Source organism: Neurospora tetraspora (assembly GCF_033439725.1).
Source record: "Neurospora tetraspora strain CBS 560.94 chromosome Unknown B0H65scaffold_7, whole genome shotgun sequence".
NCBI classification, from domain to species: domain Eukaryota; kingdom Fungi; phylum Ascomycota; class Sordariomycetes; order Sordariales; family Sordariaceae; genus Neurospora; species Neurospora tetraspora.
In genome coordinates this window covers 313,320-330,583 of record NW_026944389.1, presented here as the reverse complement: position 1 = coordinate 330,583, position 17,264 = coordinate 313,320, and the positions used below count along the sequence as shown (strand labels likewise).

Sequence of the window (17,264 nt, the reverse complement as noted above, 5' to 3'; positions counted from 1 at the left end):
AACGAAATCAAGAGATATTTATATATCGAGAATACCTAGAGGGGAAAAGTAGGTGCCTTAAGAAAAAATGAGTAGGTAGAAAAGGAGAACCCATGGAGCTAACGCCGAGCCATGCGAAGGTATGTAACAAAAACCAACAAAATTGAGACTCCATCATGCAATGTCGCTTCAGGCACGTTGTGAAGGCCAAATGGCCGGACAGACAGTGATAGTGAAGGGGGAATGTACATCGCTTGATGTACGTTATGCCTGTGGTCCTTCCCTCGCGCGTCTAAGCAACTCCCTCTTGTGAGCCGCCGCGCGCAAGTTCTCTTCGAACTTCTTCGTCTCTTTCTCGGGAGCTCACGCCCATCTCATCAAGAAGTCAGGCTCGCAGTAGTCCATCGGGACGGCCTTGTTTACCTACGATGAATGAATTAGCTCGTATCCATTTCACTTCATGAAGATTGCATGAGAAATCTTGCTGATGAGGGAACTTACCCTGACGGCGCGGAGGAGCCAGTGCATCCTGGCAGCAAACGAGGGGAATTGCTCGAAGCCCCATTGTTGTGATTCGGTCCAGGCACCGATGTCGACCTGACCTTGATGGGCTTTCTCGGCCTTCTTCTGTGACAAGTAGATGAGTCGTTAGTGGATACTGAACAGAATGACCGTGTAGGAAATTGGTACGCACCAGTATTTCGTAGCCGATCATTTCAACTTGGAAATCATCAAGCTCGCGACAACGACGGACATCGGTGTTCTCAATCTGGCTGTTGTCCGCACCCGCTGTAAGAAAGAGTCAGCAAGCCCTCAAGACCATCGAATGACAAGTGGTATCTCTCGTTCTGCGTACCTTTTCTCCGGCCTTGGTTTCCTACCATGGTCAAGTCTCGGATGGCGCCAAACAACTGCCTCCGCCACTCTGTGCGCTCTTCGTGCGTCGTCGGGAGGTCGTCGAGGCAGTTTGGGTACTTCGCCAAGTTGACCTCGGCCTTTCCCCTGTTGTTGTGTCGCGCGAGATACTCGGCCTTCTGGGCTTCGAAGTCCTCATCGGACTGGAACCGGTCGCAAAACCCCGCCGTGTGGGTATCTTCGAGGTGATTCGCGAACTGTGCCTCAAACGCGTTGAAGCCGGGGGGTTGATGGATGTCATTAACTTTCTCTGGCACATCGATGGGCAATCGTCGACGTTGAACGGGTTCAAGCTGGGAGTGGGGGGTAGCTTGATCGTCATGGCCTTCTTTGGCAAAGCGATCGGCAGAGCGTCGGCCTCGGCCATAACGATGTCCATATCGTCGACGTCCATGGTGATAGTTTGCTGGTGAGGACTTGATGGTGATAGTTGATGGTGCACGGAGCACTTGATGGTGAACGTTGATGGTGAAAATTGATTGTGAGAGAGAGGTGAGGAAAAGGGGAGTGGTGTTTGTGGTTGAATTGATCAGTAAAATGGAAAGAAGAAAACCTTCGAAAAATTGTCAGCCGGCAGTCCTCTCAGGTTCCTATTGACGGGACAACCGCACCTTCCATCTGTTATTGTCCCTCAGGAATTGAATCATTCGGCCACGACCCGGACCTTGACCCCTCCAAAGCTTCCACTTAAGTTACAAGCAAACTTACGGTATTTATATCTGTATCTTTCCCCAAGCACTTGAAATGTTCGTATCGACCAAAGTTGAGATGAAAAGTTCGAATCATCGACCGAAGGTACTAGCAATGCTGAGTGTCCCCTCCGCCTGGACAGCGAACACATTCAACAACAGGACCGCCTCCCATGATCTGGAGTTATGTCGTTGGGGATAAGTGGCCCGCTGTTGGTTCTGGATCCACAGAAACCAACAAACGAAACTCGACGTTGGCGCAACTTTTCGAATATTAATGTCTTGCTTGTTCATCTTTGGTTTCTGTGGCGGATCTTCAAGGCGTATAGATACGTCGCTGCAGAGGCCCCTTTAACTACCTCTAGACCCTGACAATCTGAGAGGATTCTGACCGATATTTTGGGGAGGGGGTCGGTAGTTGAGAGAGGGGGGAGAGACTCGACAAGTTGAGCTAGTTCGTTCGTAGCTAGCATAATGCTTTGGCAAAGTGCCATCCCCTCAACAATCATACTTGAGTCCGCAAGTACAGGCCATCCTTTGGCGATTTGTGTCGATTTATACGAGTCGGATGGGTCTATACGGTTACATTTAGAGAAAACCTACCCGCACCCATACTTTTCCTCCATGCACCCATATATCCACCCTTATCAGCTGTCATATAATACGGCCGTTTCAGGGGTTAATTTCGAGTTTCGTAGGTTTTCTAACATGGCTTGCAATTTGAAAGCCACCAAAACCAACCGAACTACCAAGATTCGTCTACAATATCGGGATAACTTCGCTATATATACTAACGAAGAAGACTATAGGTATCATTTACACCGGGATAGAGGAGGTAAAAAGAATACTAGATCGACAAGACAAAGGAGATCCCAGAGTGTAAACATTGAATACGATAGAAGCATTTGCACTGTGCATACACTTGGGAGTTGGGTGCTCAACACCACGATATAGAGTGGTGATATAACGTGCAAAGCCTAAAAGGAAGTGCAATTCGACGAGTATTGAAAGGGCGAAATTTCACGGCTAAAAGTGGGCTTTGGGATGTCCAGGTGTCATAGCCTGTCATAGGGTGCCAAGGACCCTAACCCTCTAAACTATGGGTGCATGGAGGAAAAGTATGGGTGCGGGTAGGTTTTCTCTACATTTACCCCGAGGGCCTCAGGGCCACCGCTCCCGACACACCCGTATGGGTTGTGGTCGTCGTTGCGGCCAGTGCCTTTTGGGTTCTCGCCCATCCCAAGGACCTCTGGTGGCCGTTGACCGCATAACCTCCCTTCCCACTCTCCTGGCAGTAAGATCCGTCGTACTATAGTGCGATCTGTATGGCGTTATGGCTTGAGGTAAACTTTATTATCTCCTTGCCTATTTTGATCGCTTCATCCCTCTTAACGACAATGACTTTACCCGCAAAAGGAGGCAAAGTATCTATATAGTACCACGGTACGGTGCCCGGGTACTGAGCCCGAGGTCAACGGCCACATCGAATATCGAGGAAGCCAACACCAATGTGAGAGGCGTCGTGAGGTGCATCTCAATCCACCAGGCTTCGGTGTCCGGTCTTGGTCATACAAGGACAACCTACTCCGGCATCCACGCCGAACTGACCGCCCTGCCACCGAGAGGCCGATCACCTTTCCTACCATGTGGTCGCGCCAGCATATGACTGTATCTTTTCGGCCGTGTGGCGGGTCTAGAGACAGCATCAGAGGCCATCTTCAACAAGTGCATGGAAGGCAGCGAACCACTCTTCCATAATGATTAATGGTTGGAGCGGGTGGCCGACAGATGCGAAAACGGCGAAGAGAGAGGCCATGATGCGCCTTGCGGGTGCGGACACTTTGAAAACAGAAGAGCACGAAGCAAGAGACCCGGTCTTTTATACCTGAACAGTTCTACATACAGTCACCCTCTGCCTTTCAATGAGTCAACTTCACGCAGTCATGCATTCCTCCGGTAAGCATTTATGACACAAAGCCTTGGTAAATTCCCTCTATGACGCTTGTTGCATCGGTGAAAAAAATGACGACAGACATATGTGACTCTCTCTCCGCAGCTGATTTTGAAATTGCTTTGCTCGGGATCTTGCCGATTCCGAGAGTGAGGTCGATCGAGGTCTTGACCTTGTGGTTTTGCTTCCTCAATGTTCAAGATCGACTCAGGCTTGTCCTCTCGTCCCGTGGACGAGGAGGACGGCCCTCCCGGGCAGCGAGCTTCAATTCATGGTCGTATGACCTCCGTTCGTGTAAGCGCAGAGACCACTCGTCCGTCCAGCCCCGGTCGCACACGTCACACCACCACTCCAGCTCGCCATCTTTTGTCTTTGGCGGGACATAGGTCCCATTCTCCCTGGCAATATGGTCCTGGGTTGTCTTATGGCGTTCGAAGTTGCCATATGAGCCTTGGGTCCAGAACCATGCCGGTATTCTGGAGCAGACACCGCAGAGCTTCGTGGCCGTTTTGTGCTTCCTTCAAACGTTGCTGGCTTTTTGCGTGCGAGTCGTCTCTCCAATGTCTGAACGCCGAGACGCCTTTGCGGAACTCTTCGGGGCCGTCTGTGATAAGGTATTTCTTGATTCGAGTCGTATGGTACCCTGCGGCAGGAGGCTGGGCCGTGCTAGTCCTCCTCGGCATCCGACTCGATACTGTCGAGATCCTCCTCCGGGGTGACCTTCTTGGTCGAGATGCTGCCCAGCACAAATTCCTACAATGATAACTCGCTTTATCGACCCGCGGTCTTGCCCGACGAGCGAAACAACGCACACAAAGTACCAACGCTCCAAGGCCAGGCGCTTCACTACTTCCGCCTGAGCTCGGGGAGCCAGTCGGGGGAGACGTTGCCGTCTGACGCAGAAGAGCCGGAGTCTTAGTTAGGTAAGTTGGAGCGGGGCGACCAGACTTTGGAGTCGAATGCGGCGGTCAAGGTGTCCAGTGCGATTTTGGTGAGGGAGGAAAGGGCGAAGTAATCGCCGACAGTGTAGACCTCGAAGCAGGAGACGAAGTTGGTTTTTGTGATGGGGGAGAGAGGGCGGGGATGTCGCAGATGCCGGTGTAGATGTACCGGATAAGGATGTCGATGGCTTCGGGCTCAAAGTTCTCGATGTTGACGGTGCCGGATTTGGCTTCTTCGAAGTTGCCGGCTCTGTCAGCAGCCTGTGAGCGGTCCTCTTGCTGTTCTGTTGTTGCCTGCCTTCACCCAAATCCTCCGGGCTTCCACTCGGGCGAATTCGAACAAGCCGACCATCATCGAGCCCGCTACCAGCCCGATGGCGGTCCACGCTCCTGTTGGCAGGCGGCTTCTGTGCGGTGAGTCGCAAGGACCGGACACACTACACAGTAGCATTCGTACTTCCATGCGGGCCACAAGGTGACATCGAGAAGAGAAAACCTACCCGCACCCACCCCTAAAACTACACGCACCCTCCCTTCCCCACATGCCAACTGTCGTATAATACCAACGTTTTCGTATGGTAATTTTTCGTATGCGAGGGCCTTCCAGTCAAAACCCGAATGACCAATGGAGGAAAAAGAATGAAAACGACGAAAAGTATTAAGGAGAGAGAAGGAATAGAGGGAATGGAAGAAAGAAAGGGAGAAAAATAAGGGGAAAAAACGAAGAATAGAAATATCCTTCATCGGGGTAGTTGCTTTCCCTTGGACGTCAGTGCACTACCTTCAAATGCGCCAGACCGTAGTTGTGTTCAATCGCTGGATTTTGGCGCTGCTACCGTCCCCGGGCGGTTGCTGTTGCTTAGAGGTAGCGACTATAGCGGCCGGGGCTCCGAAATTTTGCACTCCGACGTGGAAATTTTGCATTGGAATATTTCGTTTTCGAGATCTGGAAATTTTGCAGGGAAAACCGAAGTTTCGAAACCAGCTGTCATTGTGAGACCCGGGCTGTCAGGGTAAGGGTTTACTATAGGGGGTGGGTGCGTGTAGTTTTAAGGGTGGGTCCGGGTAGGTTTTCTCATCGAGAATCGCGATGAATTGTCTAGACAATGTGAAGAGTGCCCAGAGGACCCTCATGAGGAAGGAGCTGAGCGGAGACAACTCCTTCTTGCTTGTGTTGTTGTTGTGCATGTTGTTGATTTTGTTGATGGTAGTTGCTGAATGATGAGATGAAAAAGTAGTGTTGCAGTGTGCAAGACCTAATGACAGAGTGTTGTGCTGAGCTGCCTCAGAAGCACGCTGTATACCTGTAACAGAAGCACGCCGTATACCTGTAAAGTGTCCAGTTTCGAAAGTGTATTGCAGATGAAGTTCAATGTTGTTGATAGCTTTGGTTGCGATCGTTGAAGAGAGGAAAGAGGAGGATAACGGGAGAGGGGCGCCCACTGGTTCTCGGTGGCCATGTGGTCGGCGGAGGATTCCTGTCAGGGGTACTATCACGTACGACGTCAGTGGTTGGTGGCCAGCAAAAAATGCAAAATTTTGGGACTTACCTCCAGGTTTTATACTCGATTGAATCGAGAAACCAAGTGCTTGTCTGGTTGTGGCTGATCTCGCTAAACGCTATGTTGCCCCTGTCGCTGCTTCTCTGGTGCTGTGGCCGTAATTGTTGTAAGAATGGCGGGTCGACTCTGGGTTTGTCGTTAATGGCAATGCTCCTTATTGGGCAAATGTTGGTGCCAGTTGCGGTTCCATTGTTTTCGTGTCTTGGGTGTTCCCTCGAATGTTGCGATGTTCAAAGATTGTTTGTTTGGGTGGCGGCGTGCATTGTTGCTGTTGCTTCCGTTGCTGATGTGCTTATCTTCAGGGTTGAGGCCGAGGCAGAAATACCAATAAGGTGAAACGAGGGATAGGGATTGTAATGCATGATGCGAACTGCCGTCAAAAACCCAAGAAATGTTCGGCATTTGTTGTGTATAATTTGGAGGGGATACACGAGGTGGGTGAAAAGATGAGTGATGGAATGATTCAAGGACCAAGAGAGGAGAAGAGGAGTGGGACAAGCCCCCACTAAATACTCAGAGACTGAGGAACATGGCTTTGATGCGACTTCCAGACATAACAGATGACAGCGACCACATTGACCTCGGCACTTGCCATCTTCATCTACTAATGACATCAAAGGAAGCCGGTCCTTCCCATGGAGGGCTCGTCAGGCACAATCAAGCAACAGGAGCAAGGGATATGACCCTGTCAAACAGTTTCCCCGTACCGACTCAGAGGAACTGCATCCGTACCGCCGTAGCTACTACATCTCATGTCTCTCTGTGCTCTTGCCCTCTCCGAGGATGCAACTGCCTAGGATCATCAGGGGCGTGTCAAGACGGGTAGGTTACTGACCTGAGAAAGGTGTGTCACAAGAAGGCACCTGGACAGATGAACAAGAGAAGCAACATGTCAGCAAGAGTTTGACAGTGTCATGGTCACAAACGACCGCAAAATCGCCGAGTGTCTTCATGTTCGGAATGGGATGTCGTTATATTGCTTATGAATGCTCTTATCTTATCTGTTCGTAAACAAGCAGAGGGCCGTTAGGAGTGGGCGTGGTAACAGAGTTGATGGTTTTCATCAATAGTGTCCTTCTCCAGCTGGTGACAGTATTCATAGAATTTTTTTACTCAATGGACGAGCAAGGAGTGCTTTTGGTGTCCGAGGGGCTCCATGTTGCGCGGCCGGTCCCGAAAGTATCGATTGAGGGCAACCGAAAGCATCACCAAAGGTGGGTCGCCGGCTTCGCGTAACAAATTTGGGGGAATATTGCGGCAGAATCTGTTAGAGAGTACCGGTAAACAATTGACCCATGGAAACCCTCATCTAGCTGCGTCCGTGACTGCCTGACTGGTGATGATTCGCATAGTTGGAACGGCGGTTGTCACCAGAGGTAGCATCCAACCTGGCAGCCATCACCGTTCCTGTGGCAGGCGTCACCAAGCTAAGCTCCGTATCGACTTCCCCGACATTCTCCTCGTTTGCACCCAAGGAAGCAGCCCGAAATCGTGCAGGAGCAGTTGAGTTTCAGGCGGATGACATTCAGGCCTCATGCCTAGACTCTAGTTCCTGACAAGTTGGAAATCGGTGGACTTAGTGGAAACCAGAGGGCTCCTCCGTTCGTCGTTCTATCTCCGTGACTGCACCGAAATCGATGACCCCACAATTCCGGCCGGGGAAGTGTGGAGTGCCGGTGGGCGTCCGGCAATCGAGTGAGGGAACTCGAACACTACAGCTGTGGAAGGTATCGATGAAGAAATCGGATGTTTGCTGAAGACGGGAACCAACTGAGAGAGAATCACTCGATCATGCTTCTACATCTGTGAATCGGCATGTTTTGGCTTTTGGAAGTCAGTGGTGTCGTCGGCTGTCTTGCGTCGGCCTTCCTTATCAGCTTATCGGACGCACAGGCCGACCACGCTTTGCCTGCCGCGACATGATTGACGTCGCAACCGGTGCTCGACTGGCGCAGTGCTGCCTGTGCAATTGTCCCCAAAACACTGAAACAATCATCACCATTCCTCAACCCCCAAGCCTACCGCGACAGAATATCTGCTCGGCCGAATTACGACCCGAATTTGGCTTACAGTATCAATCAACAATAGAATCCCTAATTCTACTATCACCACCACGACCCCAATTGATCCCCCAATCTCCCCCAATCTCCTCCAACCTCCGACCGACCGAACAATGTCCGACCAACAACAACCCCCAGAGAGCAACAGCGTCTCCACGCCCAACCCCCGCTTCGCCCCCCAAAACAAAACCGTCCAAGAGCGCGTCTCCTCCTCAACAGTAGGCCTCGTCAACCTCGCCGACTTCCGCAAGCGACGCGCCGAAGTGCTCGAGCAACAACACCGCGAAGTTCGCGAAGCCGCCATCGCCGCTGCGCGTGGGACTGGGACGGCGAACCCCAAAGACTCAAACACAGATACCAACAGCGCGGCTACGACGCCGTTATTGGACCGGTCGGCTACGGGCACGCCTGCTCCAGGTACAGGTACGGACGCAGAAAATGGGAATGGGACGACGACGACAGGCGGCGAAGGAAAGAGCGAAGGCGAAACTGGCAAGAAGAAGACGACGACGACAACCGGGGGGGAACGAAAAGCGAAGAGGGTAAAGACCAGGAAAGCTCTTGTTAGCTTTGGGGACGAGGAAGAAGAGGGGGAGGAGGAAGTTGTAGTGGTGAAGAAGAAGAACTTGAAGGCGAAGATACCAGTGACGGAGGATGCACCACCGAAGACCGACGGCGAGGGCGAAGACAGGAAAGAGGATAACGCGATAGAGAACCCAACAACACGCGAAAGCAGCGCCGACGCTGACACAAGCGACGTCCCCAAAAAGAAGAAACTAATCAACACCTCCGCCCCCATCATCCCGCGCGCCCTCACCAAAGCCGCTCTCCGCCGTGAAGCCGCCGAGCGCGAAGCCATCCGCAAAGAGTTTCTGGCCAAACAAGCAGCCGTCAAAGCCGCCGAGATCGCGATCCCCTTTGTTTTTTACGACGGTACCAACATCCCCGGCGGCATGGTGCGCGTGAAGAAGGGCGACCACGCTTGGCTGTTCCTGGATAAGTCTCGCAAAGTCGGCGCGGAGAGGGGCGTGGGGCAGGATAAGATTCTGAATGCGAGGAGGGCGTGGGCGAGGGTTAGTGTGGATGATTTGTTGTTGGTTAGGGGGAGTATTATCATTCCGCATGTGAGTACCACTCTTTTCATTCAATGGGTCGGTGGGACAGACAGATGGTGGTTTGTGAAACGGATTGATTGCTTGCGCTATCCTGCTCTTTATGCTGTCTATGCTGTCTATGCTGTCTGTCTACGCCAAAAACGCAAAATGCTCGCTCTGCTATGCTATACAAAAAACAAATGCTAACCCCTCCTCTGTCTTCCTCCAGCACTACGAATTCTACTTCTTCATCATCAACAAAACCATGGGTCCCGGCAACAAGCGCTTATTCGACTACTCCGACGACGCTCCTCTCCCATCGGACCCCCCCACATCCACATCTACATCCTCTTCAACTCCCGATCCCACGTCCGCCGCCGCAGCCGCAGCAATCTCGACTCCAGCAAGCAGGCTCGCTGCTCTCCCGGATATCATGACCTTGGAGGGCGCAAACGACGACCCGACCTTCACCAAAGTCGTTGATCGTAGGTGGTATCAGCGGAATAAACACATTTATCCGGCGAGCACGTGGCAGGAGTTTGACCCGGAGAAGGATTATCAGAATGAGATTAGGCGGGATTTGGGCGGGAATGCGTTTTTCTTTTCGAGGTGATAGGCGACGGCTTGGCTCGGGTAGTGTTATCGATTTTAGCGGTGAATCGAGAGGAGGTGGTTGGCCTTGCAGTTGGCTCGGTGTTTCGTTGTGTCGTTCTGTCGCTTGGATGGTGATGCAACGTTATGAACGGGTTGTTGTGTGCGTGTGTGTGTGTGCCTCAAAGGCGGCGCGATTGCGTGGGTTAGATGCGATGCGATGCGATGCGATGCTTGCGGCGCATTCAACTCAGACCCCGCGGGACCGGCTTTTAGCTCCGTCCGTCCCTGGCCCGGCGACGTCGCGATCGATCGTCATCAAACATTTACTCAGTAAAATGGACTGGAGATCCCTAGAACGGAAGCGAAATGTGAGCAATTCATCCATCCACTTGTTGTGACTTTCCCATAGTATAACCCCAATGTGCGCTTACCTGTCTGTCATAGTGTCATTCACCCACTAACCGGCAACATAGCAGCCGAAACCCCCGTCATCAAACACGACAGTCCCCAAATCATCACTCCCAACACGATCCACCCCGGCCAAAGCAGGAAACACAACAAGTTCCCGCCCGGTCCCAAGATCCAGACGAAGAACTCGAACTCGATTTTCTTCCTTATTTGGCGGGCTTTGCGACTGTCCCAGATCGACCATGTGTGGCTGGCGGTCTCCATGATGGCGTGGCGAGTAAAGATGAGAGTGCGGTAGACAAAAAGTTTAGTGGCGAGGGAGGTGCTGAGGGGGAGGTGGTGGAAGATGGAGTGGAGGAGACTGAATGAGCGGACGAAGAGGAGGAGGAGGGTGGAAAAGAGGAGCGCGTGGGTTTGGTAGAGGGTTTTGAGTGTTGTTGAGAGGAGAGGGCGAATATGCGCTAGTATGTAGCTGGAGGTGGTGGTTGATGTTGTTGTTTTATGTGTAAGCGTCGTCGTCGTGCTTGTTGCAGTTGTGGTTGTGGTTGTGGTTGTGGTTGCTGTAGAAGAAGCGGTAGTAGAGATACTTGTCGAAGTGTGGTCGTTCGCAATGAGGAGCGCCATCCCTCTTTATTTTTTCTATTTTTTTTGCAGACGCAATCCAAATGCAAAAAGTGGAAATGATGTAGATCCAAACAGATCCCTGCGTCACGATTCAGTTCGGTCTAGCCCGCCACTTCAAGCTTCCTCGTTTCGCAAGCGGAAAGGGAAGCGGTGTTAATCCTTGACAAGATGATGCGGCTTGTTGGGGGTTGAGCTCGTGGGAATGTCGCTGGTTGGTCGCCTTCCTTGTCCTGAACGGGGGCGGTGATCTCATTCAAGCGGGTCCTGTGACGGTGTGTTTGGTAAGGGACTTGGTACCAAGCAGGCCAAGAAACGTAACAAGCCTCAGCGGTGTGGTCGATCCAGGGTTCTCTTTTTTGTTGTTGTCGACTTGTGTCCAGATTCGGTCAACCGAAAACCAGGGTCATGTAACCTGGGGTTATTATCGTCAAGGAGTTTGGTTGAGTTTTGTCGTCAGGGTACGGGTTCAAAGGACCATCGAGCAGGGTACGGCACGTTGGTCAGTGTCTTTGATGTTGTTGGCGTTGTGGTCGGGTGCCCTGGAGACGGATGGGAATTGATGAAGCAAAGTGGATGACGACTGGACCGTTCCTTCGTTTCGAGATGATTGAGGAGGGGTTTAAAATAAACTTTTAAGATTTCAAGATCTCTGATCACGGAACCGATATCTCCATTTATCAACCTCGTGGAATTTCTTGGACCGTCTCCCCCCAACAAGCTAAGATTCGTACGCTTTCCCCTTCTTTCCCCCCCGTTCGCGAATGGAAGCGACATGGAATCAGATAGGGGTAGAGTGGGTCTCCCTTACAGGCATTCAACGCTTTTAACTGGTTTGTTGCCGAGAAAGCTGGAATGTCGGCGGCTCTCTTTTTCCATCGCGAACATCTATACGCAGTAGGGAGTCGGGATTGTCTCTCCCAGCCATTTTGTTGAAATGCTCTGTTTCCGTTGTGCTCAACATTCCTTTCCCCGGATTTTGCTGTCCCAGAACCGATGATGACCGTTGGTTCCTGAACGTGGGATATCAGGTGGTCTCTTTGGACAATGGCAGATGACGTTGAGGTTGTTTTTGTTAGCGGTTCGTCTCGTCTGGTCGCATTCCCGACAGCAGGGGCATGCCTCAGCATGGGCAGGCACCGCCGGCCTGTGCGTGCCGCTGTTGCGCTACACCATTCGACGAACACTGCGGGCAGCCACGGCGCTGTGGAACGCTTGCCCTGATGGGACCTGAAATGGTGGGGCCGGGACAGGCGCCGAATCGTCATCTTTTTTTTCTGGAGGAGGGGTGCACAACATCGACAGTCGCTTTTAATCATATGGTGATCAGTTCATCATCGAGTATCACCATATGTGAATTTCCCATTCAAAGTCTGCAGTTCGATAATATCATCGCTGCTCGGCACATCGTCCCCCGATCTGCCATCACCATAAATGACGTCATAGAGGCCCCCAGCGCCCCACTGTTAGAAATCGCTGGAAACAGCCACCCAATTGCTAACGTCCCAATCTTGCCAATGAAACGCCATGACGATGGTTTCCGATCTCTGCCCCTCTGTGACGGATTGAAAAGTTTTGTTGCTTGGCGGGGTTGAATGGCCGAATCATCGGCGTGTCTGATCGTAGATCGGTGACTGTCTGCTGTGAGGGACGGTCTCCTCTGACTGCCGTCTTGGGAAACTCTCACAAGATTCTCAACTCCTACAGCCCGAATATCTCTAAACTCCGATATGTCGAACAGTACTTGGCTTGAAGCGGCCTCATCGACGAAGTGGTTGCTTCCAGCTCAACGCGGATCGATAATTCTCTCTTGCGACGGAACCTCGTGGTTAATGTTGAATGACTATATATCCTTCATTTTCCCCTGCAAATACCCCACAAGACTCTCAAACATGGCTTGATCATGTCCCTCCCTCCAAAGGAACAACACCTTCGTCTCGCCGTCCTTTGCAACCTCAACTACAACCTCAAATCCCAACTTACACTCCTCCTCTCCCGTCACGGTCCCATCCTCATCACCGCCGCCACCAACCTTCTTCTTAGACCCTTCCTTGACCTCCTTCATCTCCCTCTCCCTCCTCCTCCTCCAAGCCCTACTCCAAACATTCCCTCCACTTCTCCCCACCCCTCTCATCCTCTCCCCCTCCCACTCCCAACTCATCAGTTCCAATCCCTCCACCGTCTGCTTAACCCTCTCAACCACCGTTTCCACCTTATTCTCTGCCCCTTTATGTTTCCACGTCCCAACCTCCAACCTCACCACCGCAGGCAACAACCTCTTCCAAATCCCACCCACCCCCCTCCCACTTTCTTCTCCCGCCCTCATCCCCCCAAAACTCCACCCCACCGCCCACCTCTTCGTCTGTTTACCCTGCACCAGCTCAGTAACAGCATAATTCCCTACTTTTTCCCTCCGCAGTCTTTCCACCACCGCTTCCAGGGACGTGACCTTGCCCACCATGCTCGTATACCATCTCACCCTTTCGCCGAGGATCAAGGACTCTTCAATCATCCTGAATATGTGTGCCACTTCTCCCCCCTCACAAACCATTTCCACGGGAGCACCGGTGCATGCCGTTAGAGGAGGACGGGACTTCTTGGCGGCGGAGGAAAGAAGGTCCGAGGGGGAGGAGTAAAAGGGGGGATTGCACATGCAGAAATCTATTTTCTGTATGCCTCTCCCAGAAAGGGCGTCGAGGGGGATGAGCGGTTGGTCCGGGTGGCGGGGAAGGAGGGTGATGCGGTCCTCGAGGTTATTGATCTGAATATTACGCTGCGCGAAAGAGAGGGAATGCGAGTCGATGTCGGTTGCGATGAAAGACCAGGAGGGGTGTTGGACGCAACCGAGGAGGGGGTAGATGGCCGAGGCACCGGTGCCGATGTCTAGGCCTAGGATGGGCTGAGAATCAGAAGAGGGATGGTAAGAAGAGGAGGAGAGGAGGGAGGTCAGCCAGAGGATGTAGTTGTGCCTGTTGGGGACGGGCGGGCAGAGGCGGTCGGGGGGAAGCTCGATTGTAAGCCCGTAGTCGACTTGGAGGAGGGTTTTGGTTAGTTGCATTACGGCGGCGGGGTTGGTGAAGTCGAGTTGGTTTTTGGAGTCGAGGCTTCAAGGCTGTGTTAGTTGTGTTGATGACGACGAGGGGGAACTGAAGACAGAGCTTACAAGGGAGCAAAATCCGGATCCTTCTGCCCAAGGTACTTGAAACTGGGATCCTTGGTGTAGAGTTCGCGAAAGTACCCGTCTGTCCACTTGCGTGGTGCGTTCCTCGTTACTGCTCCGGCTTGTCCGGGTCCGGAAATCGGGGCAGCCCGGTCATTGTGGGGCCGGTCGGACTCGGGGGTCGGTTTCGTGGCATTTGGCTGCTGTTGATCGGCGGGCGCGATGGCTGGACTGTCTGAATGTTTCTGTCGTTTCGCTTCCGGTTCGCGGACTGGACTGTTCAATGCTTCTTCCGCGGCCGACCTGCCTGCATCGCTCTCATCCTCCGGCGCTTTCCTCTTGTTGATCCCCATGTTTGATTCGGTCTGGCATTTGTGGAAAAGGTTGAAGTTCGCTGTCGACGTCCCGACGCGCTGAAGGTGAGCGCCAAGTGGCACGTGCGCAACCGGCCCACTCTCGTCCTTTGGCACTCCCGCTTGTCATACAGCTCACTTGTTAACGCACTAGCATTTCGGCGGCCAGAATAGCAGCTTGTGAGATAACGTCGCATCTCATTGCTTGCCTTCATCTGGCTACAAGACCGGGCCCATCTCGACTCCCATTTTATTACACCACCCATCTTTCCTCCTCAGCACGAGCACTTCATGTCAACAACGTCAGTCGATCATTCGACAACAACAAAACATGACGGAAACCGTAGCTATGGCGACTATGGTGCCTTCTTCCCAATCCGAGCATCAAAGACTCGAAACCAAATATGATGGTTGCGTTTTCGAGTCAAATCGGAAATCAACAACATCCGGCTTTTAATAAACATCGCTAAACATTACGCATTACGGGCTTTATATCACAATCGACCAAGTACTTGACGAATGCCTGACCTTATAATACCACCACTTTTATCTCCAATCCCCTCACCTGTATGGTTAAGATACTTCAGTATCAATCAATCCAACATCAACAGCCGTACCGCCGAGGAGATGCCAAGGCACACCCGTGGACCGGCTGCTGGGGTTCTCCGCGGTATTCCCATTAATGACTGGTCGGAGGGTCACTTCGAGTGGCATCGAGAAGGATGGTAAGTACCCTACCGTTTCTGGTACCACAGCTGATACAGGCATATTGACTGACAAACCCAACCTACATAGCGATTGCGTGGTCAAGCTCTGCCCGCAGCATTGCCGGGAGCTCGTAGGATCAAATGATCACGATGAGGGGCCCGAAGTAAGCGGTCGAAACGATGTTGACGATAATTACGATGGCGAAGATGACAATGATGGCACTCGCCACTCGGATGAAGACCATGACGGCAGAAACTCCATTCCATCTACAAGTGACGACGATCCAAAGGATTCTATTCCTTCGGTACTGCCTAGTATCGAACGTGGAAACCAATCTGGCTCGGGACCGCCCTCTCTCTCTGCCTCACCCGAAGAGATTGCCCAGGACGACCCAGAGGCAACGATTTCTCCAGAGAACCGCGACGAAATGGAAAGCCCTGTCCAACGACCCGAGCAGCAGCCTCCTCCAGCCGCCCTGACCATCAACGCCGACTATCTTGAAGCCCTTTCTCCAGGGTTCAGGGCCAGACTAGTGACCTATGTTGAAGCAATCTCGGAGGAGCTTCGCGCCTATATTCTCCCTCAGGCTCCGGCCTCTACGGCCTCGGCTAACCCTCCTACCCGCCTCTTGGCCGTTTACCAACCAAGCCGACACCTAGCCAGAGAAATCCGACACCTTATCCGAGAAGCGCAGGCCCTGTATCCCCTCTCTGACTCTGTCACTCCTGATCCTCGCCCAGGGCCAGGAGGACATCTCCAACGCAGCCCATCGGATATCTTGGCCCACGTGTTGAATACCAGCCCTTCTCCGCGGGTCAAGGTGGGGCCCTCCGGTTCCGGTTCTGCTTCTCAGGCGGTTCGCGGCGGCGGCGGGGAGGGCAGTGTCGGTAGTAGTGCTACTAGTCGTACACCAGCTCAACCTCAACCCGGGCCGTCTCAGCCCATGCCACAGCCATCCATGGGAGTCTTCTTCACGTCAGCCCCAAAAGCCGTCGCCAGAAGACTCTTCAGCCGCTCTGATCCATCCCAGCGCCCATCCCAGAGGCAGCAGCCACCCCAACTTGAACCACGTCCAACGTCGTCGACACCCGCAAATACCACGACCACGACTCGTCGTCGTGCACCGGACCCTCAACCGCCTAATGTCCGACAACCCCTTTCTGAGCCAGCACCAGCACCAGCACCAGCGCCACATCCAGCGCGGCCGCCCCCAAACATGTCCAGTCCACCACAACAACAACAACAACAACAACAACAACAACAACAACAACAACAACAACAACAACAACAACAACAACAACAACAACAACAACCCCCGCGAAGTAGTACATCTGCCCATAAAAAGACACTACCAGCGTCCAGAGCGTCGTCCAGACCAATTAACGAGCAAGACGAGCAGGAAGAGCAGGACATACAGGGTGAACCGTCAGGAAGCAATGTGGATAGTAGGCAACTGGAAGAGGAGTCTTCAAATCTGTCAGAACTGGAAGAGGAGTCTGCGGAGCAGGACGAGTTGGCACCAACTAGACCCAAGAGGGGAAGACCGAAGAAGAGCGGGAGCACGGTTACGTACGGGAAGAGGGGGAATAAGAGGAGGAGGGTTTGAACTTTGAAGGTAGGCTGGCTCATAGGGATATTGAAAGCCAAGGCCAGATAGATCAGCGAAATAAAATGGCCTTGTTATGAGCTAAGTCGGGAGCGACGGACGGGAGGAAGGCGGTGATTTTGGGCGTTTGGTGTCGTCGTGGTCGGTTGGTTAGACAGTCACTATTTGGGTATGTGACTATGTGGTAGAAACCGTACCAGAGCATTATTAGTTCGGGAGGCATGATTGGATAGGTAGACTCAATAGCGTTTTCCATCATGATAGCTAAAGAATATGAATGGCTTTCTGGTTGATCGAACATGAAAATGAGGTCGTCGGCGTGAAGCTCGGAGGACATCGAGCTCCAGCGGTGTTCTAGACCACTACAGGCCCGATTAGCGCTGTGACCCCGCCGCTAACGGGCTGCATGGCTCGTCCCGAAGCGCGGGATGGAGTGCTGGGTATTAGACGTTGTGCACTAACAGCAGCGTACTTTGAAGATACAGAAAGCTGTTAGCGAGACACGCACCACAAGAACTTGGTTAGCTCGACGTCATCAGCCATGTTATCGGTCGAATTATCAGTCGACCTTTCTCTTCCTTGTTCGGACAAGCTCTGTCTTGGAAGTTTCAGCTTGCTTTCCA

At 52.5% G+C, this 17,264-nt stretch overlaps 7 protein-coding genes across 7 annotated transcripts; 3 read left to right on the top strand and 4 right to left on the bottom strand.

The window, feature by feature from the left end:
• Positions 1–342: 342 nt before the first annotated feature.
• B0H65DRAFT_551545 (uncharacterized protein) lies at positions 343–1,288 on the bottom strand (the record flags this gene model as incomplete). Its single annotated transcript, XM_062829816.1, has 5 exons — positions 343–402; positions 481–606; positions 674–768; positions 836–1,091; positions 1,172–1,288. 5 exons carry the CDS (start codon positions 1,286–1,288, stop codon positions 343–345), a joined length of 654 nt encoding a protein of 217 aa, XP_062678130.1.
• Positions 1,289–3,453: 2,165 nt separating this feature from the next.
• Positions 3,454–4,699, top strand: B0H65DRAFT_474643 (uncharacterized protein). Its single transcript, XM_062827254.1, has one exon. It carries the CDS (start codon positions 3,727–3,729, stop codon positions 4,294–4,296), a length of 570 nt encoding a protein of 189 aa, XP_062678129.1. The 5' UTR covers positions 3,454–3,726; the 3' UTR covers positions 4,297–4,699.
• Positions 4,700–8,210: 3,511 nt separating this feature from the next.
• On the top strand, positions 8,211–9,804 carry B0H65DRAFT_511145 (XAP5, circadian clock regulator-domain-containing protein; the record flags this gene model as incomplete). Its single annotated transcript, XM_062828461.1, has 2 exons — positions 8,211–9,221; positions 9,421–9,804. The coding sequence occupies 2 exons, from the start codon at positions 8,211–8,213 to the stop codon at positions 9,802–9,804; spliced, it is 1,395 nt and encodes a 464-aa protein (XP_062678128.1).
• A 216-nt stretch (positions 9,805–10,020) lies between these two features.
• On the bottom strand, positions 10,021–11,156 carry B0H65DRAFT_282409 (uncharacterized protein). The gene has a single exon (XM_062822899.1). It carries the CDS (start codon positions 10,815–10,817, stop codon positions 10,236–10,238), a length of 582 nt encoding a protein of 193 aa, XP_062678127.1. The 5' UTR covers positions 10,818–11,156; the 3' UTR covers positions 10,021–10,235.
• A 272-nt stretch (positions 11,157–11,428) lies between these two features.
• B0H65DRAFT_474631 (uncharacterized protein) lies at positions 11,429–12,129 on the bottom strand. The gene has a single exon (XM_062827253.1). It carries the CDS (start codon positions 12,080–12,082, stop codon positions 11,495–11,497), a length of 588 nt encoding a protein of 195 aa, XP_062678126.1. The 5' UTR covers positions 12,083–12,129; the 3' UTR covers positions 11,429–11,494.
• A 189-nt stretch (positions 12,130–12,318) lies between these two features.
• Positions 12,319–14,462, bottom strand: B0H65DRAFT_474629 (uncharacterized protein). Its single transcript, XM_062827252.1, has 2 exons — positions 13,978–14,462; positions 12,319–13,918 (listed from the first exon to the last, which is right to left on the bottom strand). Exons 1-2 carry the CDS (start codon positions 14,325–14,327, stop codon positions 12,658–12,660), a joined length of 1,611 nt encoding a protein of 536 aa, XP_062678125.1. The 5' UTR covers positions 14,328–14,462; the 3' UTR covers positions 12,319–12,657.
• A 146-nt stretch (positions 14,463–14,608) lies between these two features.
• On the top strand, positions 14,609–16,952 carry B0H65DRAFT_282396 (uncharacterized protein). The gene is made up of 2 exons (XM_062822898.1): positions 14,609–15,052; positions 15,123–16,952. Exons 1-2 carry the CDS (start codon positions 14,847–14,849, stop codon positions 16,639–16,641), a joined length of 1,725 nt encoding a protein of 574 aa, XP_062678124.1. The 5' UTR covers positions 14,609–14,846; the 3' UTR covers positions 16,642–16,952.
• Positions 16,953–17,264: the final 312 nt, after the last annotated feature.

Bases quoted from the DNA above. Each gene is read 5' to 3' on its own strand.
- B0H65DRAFT_282409 (XM_062822899.1), bottom strand. From the start codon at position 10,817: ATGGCGCTCCTCATTGCGAACGACCACACTTCGACAAGTATCTCTACT.
- B0H65DRAFT_474631 (XM_062827253.1), bottom strand. From the start codon at position 12,082: ATGACGATTCGGCGCCTGTCCCGGCCCCACCATTTCAGGTCCCATCAG.
- B0H65DRAFT_474643 (XM_062827254.1), top strand. From the start codon at position 3,727: ATGTTCAAGATCGACTCAGGCTTGTCCTCTCGTCCCGTGGACGAGGAG.
- B0H65DRAFT_282396 (XM_062822898.1), top strand. From the start codon at position 14,847: ATGCCTGACCTTATAATACCACCACTTTTATCTCCAATCCCCTCACCT. The intron at 15,053-15,122 runs GTAAGTACCCTA...CAACCTACATAG, and splicing joins GAGTGGCATCGAGAAGGATG to CGATTGCGTGGTCAAGCTCT.
- B0H65DRAFT_474629 (XM_062827252.1), bottom strand. From the start codon at position 14,327: ATGGGGATCAACAAGAGGAAAGCGCCGGAGGATGAGAGCGATGCAGGC. The intron at 13,919-13,977 runs GTAAGCTCTGTC...ACAGCCTTGAAG, and splicing joins GATCCGGATTTTGCTCCCTT to CCTCGACTCCAAAAACCAAC.